At 41.9% G+C, this 16,993-nt stretch overlaps 1 protein-coding gene across 2 annotated transcripts in view; it reads right to left on the minus strand.

Moving 5' to 3' along the window:
- Positions 1–16,993, minus strand: part of LOC111872507 (tectonic-2-like) — a 600,257-nt gene that overhangs the window by 543,285 nt on the left and 39,979 nt on the right. For both annotated transcript variants that reach the window (XM_033754739.1, XM_023866497.2), the window contains exon 2: positions 6,409–6,424. In XM_033754739.1, the coding sequence (XP_033610630.1) occupies positions 6,409–6,424 (16 nt within the window). The remainder of the gene's footprint in view (positions 1–6,408; positions 6,425–16,993) is intronic.

Below are 16,993 nucleotides of genomic sequence, written 5' to 3' on the forward strand. Positions count from 1 at the left end.
AATCAGGTACAATTCTTACTTTCATTAATCGCCACTTGAGTTGTTTCTGGAATTTAATATTTACAAAATCGCAGCTCATCGCTAAATGCAGAAACAGGAGTAAATCAGTTAAAACGAAACGTGTTTGTACAGCTGCTGTTTCTGAATGGGACTCGAAAAGCGTGATATAACGGGGTACATGTTATTTCTAATTGCATCATCTACTAATATGCATTTCACACTTGCAATGGATTTGCACTGTTTCACGTTTATTTACTGCAGATGCTAGCATATGCCGTAGTTTATTCTGTACTATTCACCTTTCAGCAAAAGAATTCATTTTATAGAGACACGAAGGTTAAATGTTGACGATCACAATTTGCGTATAACAGTTCTGGAGAAAACTGAAAAAACTGAGGTTTCCGCTTCGTGTTAAGATCGGGGCACACTGGGCCGATAAGAAACAAAGTTACATCCGTGCTTCGAAATTTAATGTAACAAATTTAATCTAAATTCGTTCAGGCATTTCTGCAATAAGTCATGTGCATACAGAGACACAAATACAGAAATTCAGTCAAATCAAGAGGTAACAGCAATTCATCCTTATATAAAGTTAATTTGCTCTAAGCACTCTGAAACCTGTATCCAGCAGGAGCAAAGTGAACAGAGAACTCGGTTAGAGCCGACGATGAGATATTATTAAGGAATTCATCCTACTAAAAATGATATACAAGTAGAGCAAGAAGTCGACACGTTTCAGAAACTGATAATTTGTAACTTATTTCCAATACAAGCACAACGGGTCAACACAGGGAAGTGCGCCTGTGAGGAATGAAACCAACGGAAACGATTTTCTAGAAACCAAAATAACCGGCCAGACGTCGATGGGTCTGAATAGCACGCCCAGCACGTGGAAGTCGTGTCGAGAGAGGAGCGAGTGCCCTACGTACGTGTTGAAGTTCAGGTCGTCTATTTCAGGTTTCCCAGGCGAATGTCTGGGTAGTACGGTAAAGTCGATAATGAATAATTCTTTCTAACCCCCCCCCTCACTCTACCATCCACAATCATCATTCCACTGGAGAAATTGTCGTTAGAACTAAACAAAAGAGTAAGTTGCCATTCCTCTCCTTGAAATGCGATCGGTGCGATAAAAATAAATGCGCATGCGCAAGGCAGGATATGGTGGGGGGGGGATGAGAAATGGTATAGAATTTTTAGGAGGAAGACACTTAGGAATTGTCAACTTGTAAGTAAAATTAGGAGAATGTAGGATAGCATTGATATTGTAACGGATTTGATCAACGCGTTGCCAGGCAACAGGTCTGTAAACAACACCCATCAATACAGGAAGCCGTGTTTTGTGTAGATCGAACCGACGCGCCAATGGACTGAAGCGACTGGCTGGATAGCAATCGCGTAATATGTGTTTACTGGAGATCCATGTCCGTTCCGCAGCTATATAAGAGTGACGGAATTCGTTCGGGGCAGTTACGAGTCAGTCGTAAGCCGAAGGAGTGAGTCTAGAAGAATTTTTAGTTCTGGGGTACCGGAGTGATTGAAGACGAAGTAACAAGAAGACTTCTTAGTGATCTGAAGTGTTAGTTTTTATATTGAAACCCGTTGCCAGGAGACGATTATTGAAGATGGACAATCGTAGTGCGTGTGCAACGGTGAACTGTAAAGTGTGTAAATAAAAAATAGTGCTGTATTTAAGTGTGATTAAGTGAGGTTGTAACCAGGGTGCTAATAAATCCAACCACCGGAACTGGAACCCGTTATTTTCGTCTCGCGTACCTCCCTACACGTGACAATACGTATCTTAGGGAGATAGGTTTTGAATGGAACTAGCTCTGGATCGTGTCCAGTAGCCGTCTTTACTATTAGAGATGTTACACACTTCAGTTCTACTACCGGTGTTTTCCCATCACAAATAAAAATGTTTGACTGCCTTCTTGAACGATTCTAACAGCTAAGTATGTCGTTTTTTTTTTTTGGCAGCAAAATGAGTCGTAAGAAAGTGAAGTGCAATGGGATTATTTTTCCGCTAAAGAGCTGCAATATATGTGTGGAGCAAGCTGCACACACCATTCACTTTTGGAGTACCACAATGTCGGAAGTTACAGAAACCTGTCTGACGACAAGGATATGTAGGCGTGTTTTCCTCTGACTTGCAGAGATACTCAACCGCGCTGTATTCAGTATGGATATACGTGTACACTGAAATCAGTGCACCTAATTCAAAGCTGGGCATTACTTCAGCTGGCTGGCCATGTCACCAGGTTGTGTAAGCTTGGCGGATTACCGGACACTGTTACCTAAAAGTACACCTTTTCAAACTGGGATTGACAGATAACCCAACCTGTAAAAAGGTGCCTACAAGAAGACGAATCAGCCACATATATCCTATGTGACTGTAACACCACAGCTTATTTAAGATTTCGTCACCTGGGCCAGTTCTTTATGAAATCAAGTGACTTCTATGACGCCCCATAAATAAAGTCCTACATTTCATTCTATGTGTAGGATTAATAAAGGGTTAATCCAAAGGGATTAATAGATCATTGAAGATCGCAGTGCAAGGGCCGGTTTTTATGGCCCACCCTTACACATATTACAAATACTATTACTACTACTAAGCTTCGCGGATCACGTATGCTTATGGATGTCAAATTGTAAAGGTTTAATTTAGGTCTCCAAATTATATATAGAATACATTAAGGGTACGTTTTTAATATTAGTTCATAGAGGTTTACATTCAAAGGCGCAGTTCAATGTATTTCCTTCTTTAACATTATTTTAAGGTCGTGACTAATGAAATTATAATTATAATATGAATGTTCATTGAAACACATACTTCGAGTGCCCTTTATACTAGTCAACCTAGCACTACGGTTAAGAATGTGTGGAGTTCTGTCTACTCCTTCTTATGCCTTTATGACGTGGTGCTTTTAACAGACAGACAACATTACTTTTGCTATAATTAAAAAAAAATGTTTGAGGAGTAAGTGATACTACTTTTACGATACTATTAAATAACGTATTATTTCTGTGTTTTATTGACCTCCCCACTCGTCAAACCACGTAACTTCTTAAAATAAAACAGGGTCGTTCAGTAGCTTAGAAAGCAACCAATGATAGGAGGAATTGCAAAGTTGTCCCTGCGCTTAGTTCGCTAATCACTAGGCCATTAAGACATATCTGGGAGTGGAAGTATAGCGTCACAATTCTTGACCTCGGCCCTGGATGGAGGTCATTGGTGAGCTTCACGATCCGGCCGCTTTACCCCAGTGACAGAGCCCTTTGTACTCACTGAAAAGGAGACTTGGTGGGCCTCAGAGTCGGTCTGGACGCCGTGAAATAGGAAAAAATCTCTTATCTCTGCCGGGAATCGAACACCACCCAACGCCCCCTGACCAGTCACTATACCTACTGAGCTATCCTGGGGAAGAATTACGTATCAGATAAAATAGTTTGTCAAGCACACAACGCCCATTATGAAATAAAAGGGAGGAAACAATCACGGCAAATAACCAAATGTTCATAATTTGATTTGGCTTGTATCGGTGTCTGCAGTAACAGGAGGAGACAAGGGCCTGCAAGTCACGTGGTTATGCCTTTTCCTAAGAGTTTGTTAAAAACGGTTAAAAGCTGTACAAATAAACCAGTCTAACATTTTAAATTTCCTTTCCATTTCAACACATTTCTTTCCTGCTGGTCGAGAGTATCCTGGGGCCATGTTCGACAGCACAGACGCCCTGATACTGCCGGTCGCCTGTGTTTTATTTGCTTCTTCTAGAAAATGTACCAAGTCACTGCCGCTGCTGGAATCAAGTGAAAGGCAACAGTTTCGAGATCAAGTTTTAGTTTAGCACCTCAAGTTTTGGAAGAGAGAAAGGAGTTATATAGTCTGCAGATAAGTGGACAACACTGTATATACAATATAAACCTCCTATACTCTAGGCCAACCTTTCCCTTTGTTCGTATGCTAGCAGAATTGTGTCATGTTAAACATTTCTCTGCCTGTTTCGTACATAAATGAACCTTTTGTTTGCAAACAGCATGTTAGTCACACGCATGTGAACGAACAAGTCACAGACATATTAATGAGCTCTGGTTCTGATCTGCGATGCACACAGTTCGAATCCACGATGGAGAAAAATTATAATAATTTAGGACTATCGTGGCTTTTATCCGAAACGTCCTCTGGAATAAAGTAACTAAATTATACGCCATGAAAGTCGTTATTTAAGAGAAAAGTTCTCACAAGTCCACAATATTTCGCGCTCTCTCTCTCTCTCTCCATAGCTCTACAGCCCTTTGGACCCTAATCCTATACACAGTCCCTAGGACTCCTTCAAAAAGGGATCAATCAGCCTGTAGCAAGGCCGCTGCCTACACACAACACAAACACAGAATAAACGCACACAGACATCCATGTCTCGAGTGGGTTTCGAACCAACGACCACAGTGTTTGAGTGGGGGAAGACGGTTCATGCCCTAGATCGCGAGGCCACTGTGACGGGCTAGCCCTCGATATTAATACACACTAATATTTTGGCATACGAAAACACAAAATGCACAATTTATTCTGTTTGAACGGAAAACATGTAGGGCTGTTCCTGACAATGTACAGGAAAGCGACAATCGGAATATCACTGCCAGACATACCGGCACCAGAAAGTGTTAACTTAAAGGTTCGGACATAAGAGCAGATCAGAAGGATTTATGGGGAAGGATCGTAACCAAATTTTAAATCACAATTGTAAATTGATTAATAAAAATTTTTCATTTCATCCACATAGTTAACGTATGTTTTCTATAATAGTTAGAAAGTAAAGAAATTTTCTCAGGCAAAATTAACCACTTGACCGTTGCAACGGGGTCAGAGTGCGTTATCTGATAATAGAAAATAAATTGTATAATATTTAGACAAATCCCATGCTTTAAAGGCACAGGAACTATGTATAATTTAAAATTATTTTGAACTTTCATACTCAAGGTATTTGGCCTTAAAACAGTGTACTTCATTTAACTCTAACGATTAAGCAACTAAATGTTACGGCGTGCAATTAGATGTACGTCAGATAAACTAAATGAAGAAACAGTTAGCAGTGTGAAGCAATCGCAGGACGTACTGTCAACACAGTACTGGTACTATTATATAAGGCACATGCTTCACGCTGTCCACTCTTTTAATAAAGGAGAAACGAAAGGTCTCAATACAACATGAAACCACTTTAACTCTCCAAATAGGAATACGAGGTCCAACATGTATCAGGTCAGTAAGAGGTTTGACCATTCAAACTGCATTCCAAAACGTGTTTCAGAACAACTAACAGAAGCATTTACATTCCCTCGAGCTTCTGTACAAAATGACGTCCCTCGTTATTTGCAATTACTAAATCTATATGGGATTCTGAAACAACTCGCGCAGTATTAACAAAATTATTGCGCATGGAAGTCTGATGTGTCCCATTCAAGGCATTATGAGTCCGCTATGCCGGAGACTAGTTTACACAATTGTCTTGCCGTTCTCCATGTCAAGGATCGGCAACTTTTTTACTGAATGTGAAAATCTAATATTCCTTCCGTTTCTTTGTAGATTTTCCGAATTTATACTTTGCGGTAGGCCTATATTACAGTAAGTATATGTACTGGTATAGGCTACTATAGAGGCCTATCCATGTAAAAATACTTTGTGCTGAATGTAATAAACAAAAACAAAACAAACTCCGTGGCCTGTAGTCCGCAAGCGAACTATACCGAGCGACCACCGTTTGTCTGCGAAGTTAGTGACAAATTTAGCGGAGACAGGGTGTCGCGTGGTCAGCGCAACGGATTCCCACGGCCGTTAATCTCGGTTTTCTAGACTGGAGCCGCTATTTCCTTAAAATAGCTCCTCAATTATGCTCACGAGGCTGAGTGGAACCTGTTCCAGATCCACTACTCAGAAAATCTGGTAGCGCGGGGAATCGAACCCCGGACCTCTGGATCTGTAGCCAGGAACTCTGACCACCAGACCACAGAGGCAGTCTGTAACACATGATTTAAAAGAATACTGCAACAATAATACATTCTCTCACAGCAAAATAATATGGCATACACTTACATATTGTATTGCAATAATCCACAAAATGCCTCTGTTTCCAGTGGAAGAAAAAGACAAAATAGAAGAAAATCCATAGGTTTTGACTAAGCAGCTCGAGCAGACGAGAACTAAAATGCCACAACTCTCTGTTCAAAGGAATAATATTTATAAATTCCACAGTGACGTCGAATTATCATTAGAAACTTGGAAGGAAGCGTTTTCTAAAATCTCTTCGCGTCCTACCCTGTGGCACGCGTGCCCTCCATTTTCACCCCTGGCTTACATAATACGAGTTCTACTTTATTAACTCACAACACCGCGCCATGCAGCATGCAGCTTACAGCCAGCAGTAGATACCTGAAACAAATAATAACAAGGTTAAGCCGGCTGAAGAATTCGTGTTACTTCCGCAAGTAATGTACGTATGTAATATAGGTCCAATATAGTGCAAGAATTCCCGGTACAACACACAGCCTCTTCTCCTAGACTGGACTGCTGCCTGGTGCGATGACACGGTAAAATTCCAGTCGATTTAGAATAGTTTATTGCTTGCAGATATAAAAGCCAGAGACTATTACTAGGCCCTACTATTGTTTTTCTTTCTTCAAGAGAAGAACTTTTTCTTTCACCTCACACGGGGTGTCGTCCATTTTCATAAATGTATTTCTGTCCAGGGTGTTTTTCTCGGCAGCTTGCCCCTCACGTTCGTAGCCTACTTTTCAGTTATGACTGTCATATGCCCCTGGTTTGCGTGTTTCCTGCACAGCGTGTGGTGTAGTGTCGAGGTGTATAATGTTAAACTAAAACTGAATGGTGAATGGAAGAGTGTTGCAATATTGACGGATGATAAATAATAGACGTTAAGTTGAACAGTGTTACAGTTATTTGTAGTTACGACCTATAAGTGGTCAATAAATCTATTCAACAATCCAAACCCTGTCTGTAGTCACGTGACAGTATCAAATATGTCACAGACAATGGACAATGTTCAAAACAAAGTTCTTATATAGCCAATATCTACTCTGCCTAAGTTTCATCTACGTGTCTAAAGAAAGGTGACTTACGATATCCTTTCCCAATAGGAATTTAAATCTGAAAATATCAGATCTGACCTAGAAAAGAGTCATGAAACACGGGAGTAAGCACACTGATATGTTGGGTTTTTGGACTTTATCCATCGTCCTGGTTTTTAAGATAACAAATAAAAACACGACGTTTCGGAAACTGGATCTGTTTCCGTCCTCAGGTGAAGGAAAACACCTACTCAGTTGGGTCCGTTAGAAAGAGCTAGCCTCAATCACTGGGCAGTGAAACACACAGGTGTCATACACCATCGTCAGAATCCTACAGTAACTACGGGAGTAAGCACTTGACACAATTTGTCGCGGTTCATGCGGAGCAAATGATGAAAAGTGATCATGAAATTCTGCGCTCCACTTACAGGAACCGCAAGAACCAACACCCTAGAAGTGGCTAGCAAGTAAGTCACTATCGAGAAAGCTTCCATATCGATACACCGTTATAAATACCAAAACGTTTTACTACCAAGATTTAAAGAGTCAGGAAATAGACCCACACAATTCAACAGGCACAGAAAAGCTAAACACATTATGCGGACTACGAAAAACTACGAATGTAAATGGACGAAAGTCAATATATCTGGGGTTACACAGTCTATTCAGAACAAGAGTATCCACAACTTGCAGATACTGTTAGATTATGTACACAAGTCTTCCATTGCTTGAAATTTATATTATCTCAAAACACAGATTTCTATAACAATCTGAGATATAAATAACAAAAGCATCAATAATATATCTCTCATGTCACTCGGTCCTTGTAGACCAAGAATTGTCCACTAGATGAATCTGTTATATGCATCTCTCAAGAACTTCATAAACGCCAACACAATATTATAACCTCACCGGATACATCACAGTTTGCTAGCTGCAAGAAACAAACCCTGAAATATCCATTCTTATCAATAAAGAGTGGTTTTAAACCTGACGTGTATAACACAACATATTTTCGACAATTTCCGCCGTGTGATCGCATTATAATAAGCCTCATAAACACCGAATAATTCCCGTTATGTATTAGAAAGCATAAGATTGCCTAGTGCCGAAATAGCTCTGGACAGATTGCTTTATATTGTAACATGTCAACGCATTGCCACGCAAGGGCTCGATAAACACACCGCGATACGCGCACACAACAATAGGATGAATGTTTATAGTTCGTTATTAGGCAACAGTCAGTGCGCCAATGGACTGTCGAGATGTCTATCACGTGACTTGTTTTCTATGTGGTCTGTGGTACGCAATAATAGAACTGTGTTTTCTGAGTTGCCTGTGCCGCGGCTATAACACGAGTCCGCTTGCTTCCGAGTGTAGGAGGGTCGAATACCTCCACCGTAGCCCTGCGAGTGGTAGGAGGCGACGAAAAGGAATTCTCGAATCTGAGACAGTAAAATTTGGTCGCGAGTCTCACGGGACTCAGACCCGAAAAAAAAACTGCGCTGGCGAGCACCAGCACCAATTGTAAACGACAGACCCGTCCTGTCAGAGGGAGCGCCCCACATCAACAAATCCGCAACTGTCTGATAGTAATAACAATCTGGTCGTAAGCCCCAGATTAGTGCTTTATCCCAAGACAGACTGACCGTCGGTCGTAACACAAGACTCAGACTCAGTTGTTAGTTGTGAGTTCAGTTCTGTATGGGTGGCTGTGAAGATAGGAACGAAGAGCGGGAAGCTGAAGAATCGCCAGTTAAAGCCGTTGGTAGGAAACGGCTGATGAAGACATAGCAGGCTAGATAAAGGCTTGGCGGGTGATTTGATGATTTGTGAATTTTGGAGATTAGCAACAGCGCTGTAATTACTTGTAATTCCGGGTGGTATGTGTGTCAATAAATCCATTCACCAATCCATACCCCGTCTACAGTCACATACATAACTCGTGACAGTATGTATTAAACGTTAAATTATATACAGGCCCATATAATGCGATATTCAATACATACAGAAATTATAATCATGTCCGATATAAGGACATAGAAGGTGATTCAGTTCTTATTTTTCTATTTGTCTGTTATTTTGTCTATACGCCTATATATTCAGGGTTTCGCATGCAACTATATAGCTCACTTCGTATTCAGTCGTTTTCGAAATGCTTAGAGTCGTGATACAAGAAATTATTCTGACAGTTGTTTCATATGGGTATAAAACATGGTTCCAGACTTTCAGAGAAAGTATAAATTACAGAGAGCTCAGAAAGATAGTTGGACCTAAGAAAGACGAAATTTCTGAGAAACTGGGAACATTCCATAAGAAGAAAGTTCATGGTTTATACAAGTTACATAACATTGTTAGGATACTGAAGGTGACTGTGCAGTTTCATGGTTTTTCTTCAGTTATTTCACACAAATTCTATGACAGTAAATGCTGCTTCTTTTCCCTTTCCTTAAACAAATAGTGTGTGAGAAGGGCGTGGACAGAATTCGACTGCCTCAGCTCAGGGTCCCGTGATGACCTGCACTGAACACTGCAGTAAACTTCAGATTCCAAGAAAATCGAGCACTTCTTTGACAAATTGAGAATCTATTAGCTTCTCAAGAGGAATTTCTTCACATCACTTGGTCCAGTTCAAATTATTTTTAGTTGGTCGTTTAACGACGCTGTCACTAACGAGATGATATATTATTAACGAACGATGAATTGGGAAGGATTTGGAAGAAAGTTGTCACAGTCTAATCAAGGCACTACCTCAGCATTTGTCTGGAGGGACTGAGGAAAATCACTAAAGGCCTCAGTCAGAACAGCTGGCGTCTCGACCTAGATTAGAAATAAGCACTTCCTTAATACATGTCTATAGCTTTACCAGTAGACAAAACTGTTGGGTAATTAAATTATTGTGCTTGCAGCCGGAACAAGCCATGGTGGTGGTGATAATGACGATTATGACGAAGATAATGAGGAGGAAAAGGAGGGTAAGTACTTGAAGCTAGCTAACTTTATGAATAAACCATGTTTTAGGTTTTTTGTTAGTTAAGTTCAACTGCTAATACTAGAGAAATATGTAGGTTTATTGTGCCTATGTTTAACTGACATGTATGTACTCGTATATACGTATAGAGTGCAAAACAACGAGTGAAAAAATGTATTTTAGATCGCAAAGTCATTCCTATAGCAACAATTTTAATACATGACAACTACTGCTAATGCGGGTGTGTAATGACTTTATCATTCTGACACTTGCCAGCCGAATTGCACTGAAACGGAAAGCGATTCATCGAGAAGCCGAAATGCATCAGAGCACTCGCCCTTCGCCTCCATTTCCTTAAAATGATCATCATTGACATAATGATTGGGGGAGGGGGAGTTAGGTTGAATTTAACCCATTATTAACTTCAGAACAAGACGCAGGTCAGAGGGAAGTTTCGAGTTCCGCTTTACCTGAGGGAGAAGAGCACTGGGTATGCATAGAAGACGATGCTAGACGGGCACCAGAGCTGGTCTGGAAGTACTAAACAAGAAAATACGCTAGCTCCTCCCGGTAATCGAAACCCAGCCGTCGAGCCCGTAGCCAGTCTGTGCTGATTGATTGAGAGTCCCGATATGCCCTGGGTTCTGTAAGCGAACAGGCTGCAAAACGCTTTAACCAGTCAGTCACTCAGAGTTCAGTTACACCTGATAATTTACCAATCGGGGAGCCACTGCCGCTAATAAAAATATTGGCGGGATGGTGGAGTACTGTACTCTGCTACTGTTGGAGGCGGTCTGTCCTACTGTGGGGGTTGAAGCGGAAACTCAGATGGCAGAACCAGCAGTCCAGATGTCGAACTCCGGACCTTGGAGTACTGAACGAAACCCACGTAATGATGGATTAGAAACCAGTCAAGATGACAGCAGTCATTTTTCGTTGTCTGTTCCGCCTTGGGTGTGATCTCATTTGATTCAGTGGTCAGCTTGTCTTTCAATACACTTCACTGCGTTATTACAATTGCCAGATAAAGTTACGAATCGACATCAGGAATGTGGAGGGAACCTTACTATTCAGAGGCCAACAGAGTGATTCATGAATTTGAGGAAATTCAAGTAAATAAAACTGCAAATTGAAATCTGGTGTCATTTACGTAAAGAGTAGAGAAGCAACGAGAGGAGGGGAGAATACAGTAGAATCACAAAATGAGCAAACAGAAGATTTTTAATCAAGAAGTATTAAGGGCCCATATTTTATATCTATACTTTACGTACTTACTTATGGAGGTGAGCCCTTCTTGTGGAGCCGCCAATTCTGCAGCTACTCAAGAATTTCCCAGCATTTTATGGAACCCGAAGATTCATCACCGTATTCACAACAGCGCTCCACTGGTCCCTATCCTGAGCCAGATCTATCCAATCCATACCATCCCATTCTATCTCTCTAAGATCCATTCTAATATTGTCCACCCACCTACGCATTGGTCTTCCCTGTGGTCTCTTTCCTTCTGGCTTTCCCACCAATATCCTATACACATTCCTCGTCTCCCCCATTCGTGCTACATGACCTGCTCACCTTATCCTCCTTGACTTGATCATTCTAATTATACTTGGAGAAGAGTACAAGTTATGAAGCTCCTCATTATGCAGTATTTTTTATAACTATATTGTTTATAATGTTGCAAGGATCATGTAGTGGGTTTCCAGTCTTACTGAAGCAAGATTACCTTTGTAACTCAAAATTTCCCCTGAACCCAACCCCACGAGACTTCAGTAGGACTTCTGTCATGTTCTTCCTCGCGGAAAGTGACTGAGGGGAACCTAGTGAGATAGTAGCAGCGATTAATGTAGACAGAAAATGGAAGGGCTCCACACTACATATGTGGTAGCCTGGAGTCTCAAGTTCATATCCTGAGCCCTGGGAACAGCAGAGTAAAGCTCAATTGGAAATTTAATTGAAATCATTCAGCTGTTTAGGAGATTAAACATGGATGAAGTCACAAGAACTTCCCATTGTGTTTTCACTTTATGCACAGAGCGTAGTAAAAACTCGCATTAGGCAGTATCACGAGCTAGCTATAATTAATAGATCAAAACCACGCTAACATCGTTCTGTTATAATGTATTAGCGTAGGGATAACTTCACTGGTAATTCGAGGATGTCTTAACTGACCCATCAGCTGATGAAGTAATTTGCAAACTAATTCGTGTAGAAGCTTCTTACTTTAAGAGTGACGTTACTTTAACCACGGAAGTGTAAAGTAATATCTGCTTTATAGGTTTTTGGAAGTACCTGAAGTAAAAATCTGCTGCATAACCCAAATTTTTTTACTGTAGAATACATGGTAACTGCGTTGCTGATGCAGTTAGAAGTACGAGGGAGAGTCAGCAAATAAATCACAAATGGATATAAAACGTAAAATATGTGATATTCGAACCAGGGGGAAAAACATATCCTCCATCAACATTGATACACTTGTCTCATCGCTTTACCAGTGCGTTGAAAACCGCAGCGTAGAAGTCTTTTGACTGTTGTCTCCGTCACTTCCGCACCTCTGTTTCAATGTCTTCGTCATCAGCGGAAAGTTTGCCACCAAGGTGGATTTTCTGCGGACCAAACAGCTGAACATCACTAGGGGCCAAATTCGGGTTATAAGGCGGATGTTCAAGAAGTTCCCACTGTAGTTCTTGAATTCTCTCCTGGGCTGCTCGAGCTGGATGGGGTCTGGCACTCTCATAATGAAGCACTGTCCCTCTTGCCAGTTGGCCTGGACATTTTCTATGAACTGGATCCCGAAGCTTGAAGAGAACTTCACAGTACGATGTAGAATTCACATTTTCACCGCGCTTCTGAAAATAGGCTAACAGTACTTCCTAAGGACCCCATAATCTTCCCAGCTGATGGCGTAACCTTAAACTTCTTCGTTGAAGGTGAACTGGGATGTTTCCATTGCACTGAAACACGCTTTCATTTCAGTTGGTAGGGATGCACCCATGATTCATCCTCAGTAACAATTCTGTTAAGCAAACTCGTATCTTCTCCTTCATCTGAATACCGTAAGAGACGTCGAAAGGACAGATCCATTCGGTTCATTTTTTTCTCGATCCTTCAGTTCTCTGGGAACTTTCCGAAACTTCAAACGATCACGCATTATGCTGTATGCTAAACCAAGGGAACATCCTAGTGCAGCTGCTTCGCTGCCTATTGTTCTCCTCCTGTCAGCTCGAATTGACATTTCCCCCCGTTGCACAGCTGCTTATGTCTCAATCTCAACAGGGCGACCTGGCCGGGCATCATCTGCGATTTTCAAACGTTCCTAAGAGACTTTCTTTGCCCAGTTGTGAACCGCTTTACACGATAAACACTTCCCAACGTAAACAGGAAACATTTCTTCATGAATACCCTTTGCTGCGTGAGAGGCATGCACTAAATACAGTATGGAATCCACGCCTGTGGCTTCCGCTGAAAACTGTCATATGCGATTGCCAATATTCGGTAGTGTGGCCACCCCTGGTCCAGGCCGCAGAGACAAGACATAAACATCCGGTGCAAGTTGACTGCACCTCTGGATGCAACCAGTTCTACACTACCTGCTGCATGCCGCTTGCGGCGCTGCAGTCGTGAGGTTCAGCGACAAGAAGTGGAAGTGGTGCATACAGTGCGCACCATTCCCAAATTCAGGTGGCGATACTACTAACTGGATAATTGGCGGTTAAAAGTGCTTCACTCATGCCACAAGACTACTCTTTCTCGTTATAATCTTTTAGTGTTTTGTTTTTGTTTGCATTTTAGTAACTAATTAAATAAACAACAAAGCTAGGTCCGTTTCAAGAGATCAGTAATCACTGAAGTAGTCATGAAACTTCCTGCCTTCTATGGACACGCCGAATTTCTTTATCGTGCTCACAGGAGCTCGCTTTGGATTCTTTGTACTCTATATAAACTCATGCTTTCCTTCATCATATTTGAATTACTTTGCAACGTAGCAAACTTTGCCTTACCTACTAAGTTTTCCTCAGTCCATGAAGGAAAATGCCCAGACCAGTACCTTAAACCAGGCCACAACCACTTCCTTCAATATCCTTCCCTTTGAGCTACACAAAGAAACGTTAAAAAAGGCAAGAATGAATGAATTAACTACGAAATCTAATTATATACACACAACTCACTGAACGATTCCCTGCATATACTGTACTCTTGTTAATTTATTGAATCGTTTACATAAATTCTGTTAAGCTGTCAAAACAAACAAATTACTGTTTAAGGTTGCTTGAGGGCCCAGGATAGCGCAGTCGGTATAGTAACTGGCTACTGGCTGGACGACAGAGGGTTCAGAGTTCGAGTCCCGGTAGAGTCAAGAATTTTCACTTCTCCATGTGGTCCAGACTGGCACTGGTGTCCACCCAACCTCCTATCCAATGGGAACCTGGGGTTCTTTCGCCGGGGGTAAGGCGGACGGGGCGTGAAGGTAACCACTCACCTCCAACTAGTGCCGAGGTAATAAAATACGTGGGTCTATACATCCACTCCCCCATACGCCTTCGTGGCGTAGTGCTTAATTAGTTAAGTACAGAGACAACTTTATCTTTTTACCTTTTTAAGGTTGATTGATCATTTCTGTATATGAAAAGAATTAAAGCACTGAACACACATAAACAAATATACGGTAGGTCAGAGCTGCACCTGGAAGAAAAAACTCTTAAGGCGCGTCCACATTACTCGTGCTCGTGTGACTTGCTATGCTCGCGAGTAATGTGGACGATATGACAAGTCACGAGACAAGTAAATTTTAAACTTTTTAATTTAAAAACTATAGGCATTAAATTAAAATACGACTACAGCCTATACACACTACGAGTAAATATGCGGATCCTCACGCGCCGAAGCCTGGCGAGCAACTGAAGTAATGTGGACGAAGATTTACGAGCACAAGTAAAAGCCAGACGAGTCTCCCGACGAGCACGAGTAATGTGGACTCGCCTTTACGCCTCCCTCGACGTCAAGAACTTACTTGAGATTGTGCACTCAGACAAGACTGTGATCTCTTTTACTTGTGTCGGGGACTGTCGTCCTTAGGCAGGAAGTGTAAGGGCTCATTACTCATCAGGTAACTTTTTTCTCTTAATAATATTACTTTGTGTAACTGGGGCTTCACGTCTACCCCTAACACCCCTGGGATCGGCGTCGGCACTGCGCACCCGTGCCCTCTGAACAATACCAGGTACAAGCACAAATGAAAAGCCACACAATTTCTGCTTTTAGAAAGGGCTATCCCAGCAGTCGGTACGGCGTCTCCCTACGGGCTGGACAACTGAGGGGTTGGAGTTCCGAGTGGCGGTGGGGTCGGTGGGGACCGACTCTGGGGTCCACGCAACCTCCTATCCAATGGGTACCGGGGGCTATTTCCTGGGGGTAAAGCGGGAGGGGCGTGAATCTGAACACTCACCTCCAGCTAGTGCCGAGGTCAAGAAAATATGGATCTATACAGCCACATCCGCATTCGTCTTCATGGCGTAATGCTTAATTTGTTTAGCACAGGGAAAGCTTTACCAACTTTACCCATCACAAAACAATCAGTTAAGTGGTAAACTGTAAATAAATTAAGATCTGCGGCCATTTTTAGAAAGTCTTTTCAATATCCTGAATATTGGACGAAGGCATGGAAAATTAATTGATGATTCTCTGAAGTGTGTCATCTACATGTGAACGGTTTCGATTGCAGCAGTATCAACATGCAGCAGCTGATTGCGAAAGCGAACTTGGTCACCCCATATGAAAGTAACCAAGAACTAAAGTAACTAATTTGACGGAAAAGAATCCTCCTTGGGAAACTGACTGCCGCTCAGCTGATCCAGAAATCTTCCTCGTTCACGGAGCCGAACGTTTCTATATCTATCATATTCATGACATCCAAACCAGCGAACCCTATCCGAAGCCAGCTGAATCTAAGCAATATCCTTAAACACCACTTCCTTAAGATTCATTTTAATATTATTCCCCTATCGATATCCGTCTCTCCAAAAATTGTTTGTTCCAGTCGGGGTTTCAGATAAAAATGCTCATACCAGTTACATATGGCACGTTCATTCTACATGCGTACTCTTTTGTGTTCCTCTTCTGAATTCAATGCGAGAGTAGAATAAACGTCAGAAGGCTTCGCTTTATTTTATATAAGTACTGTGAAGAATATGACCATTGTTACACAACGGTTCGGTAAACATATTCCCGAGGTTTATGAAGTCAATAGTGGAAGGACCTCCGTTGCTGGGTAGAAAGTCGCTAGGCACGTTTCACAGCAAAGGACAAAAACACAGATAATAAAACAGACGAACTTTTCGACGTGGCGGTCTCTCTTCGGTTCGCCCGAGCTATAAAAGAGGGTCCATTTGTAAGTTCAGTCAGGGGATACCCACCGTAGCCATGCGAGTCGTAAGAGGCGACGAAAAGGGAAATCTCGAATCTGAGACAGTTAAATATGGTCGCGAGTCCCACGGGACTCGGATCCGAAAATGACTGTGCTGGCGAGGACCAGGAGCACCCTCTCGTCAGAGAGAGCGCCCCATGTAAACAAACCCGCAACTGTGTGACAGTAATAATAATCTGGTCGCAAGCCCTCAGACGGGTGCTTTATTCCGAGATAGACTGACCGGCTGACCGTCAGTCGTAAGGTAAGACTCAGACTCAGTTCAGTCAGGCATTCATTAGACAGACAATGTTCAAGACAGTCGCAGTGGAAGTGACAGATTCGTAACTCAGAGCCAAATCAGTCACAGTGGAAGTGAAGACACTCGTAGTCCAGTTAGCAATGGAGCGAATTTTAGTAACTGATTGTGAAGTGTTATCACTGATTGTAATCAAGAGTAATTGTGTAGGAAGTGTCAATAAATCCAATTATCCGGAACCCGTTATTATTAGTCACGGAACCCCAGACACGTGATAGTATTT

The sequence above is a fragment of the Cryptotermes secundus genome, unplaced genomic scaffold, assembly GCF_002891405.2.
Source record: "Cryptotermes secundus unplaced genomic scaffold, Csec_1.0 scaffold537, whole genome shotgun sequence".
Taxonomy (NCBI): Eukaryota; Metazoa; Arthropoda; class Insecta; order Blattodea; family Kalotermitidae; genus Cryptotermes; species Cryptotermes secundus.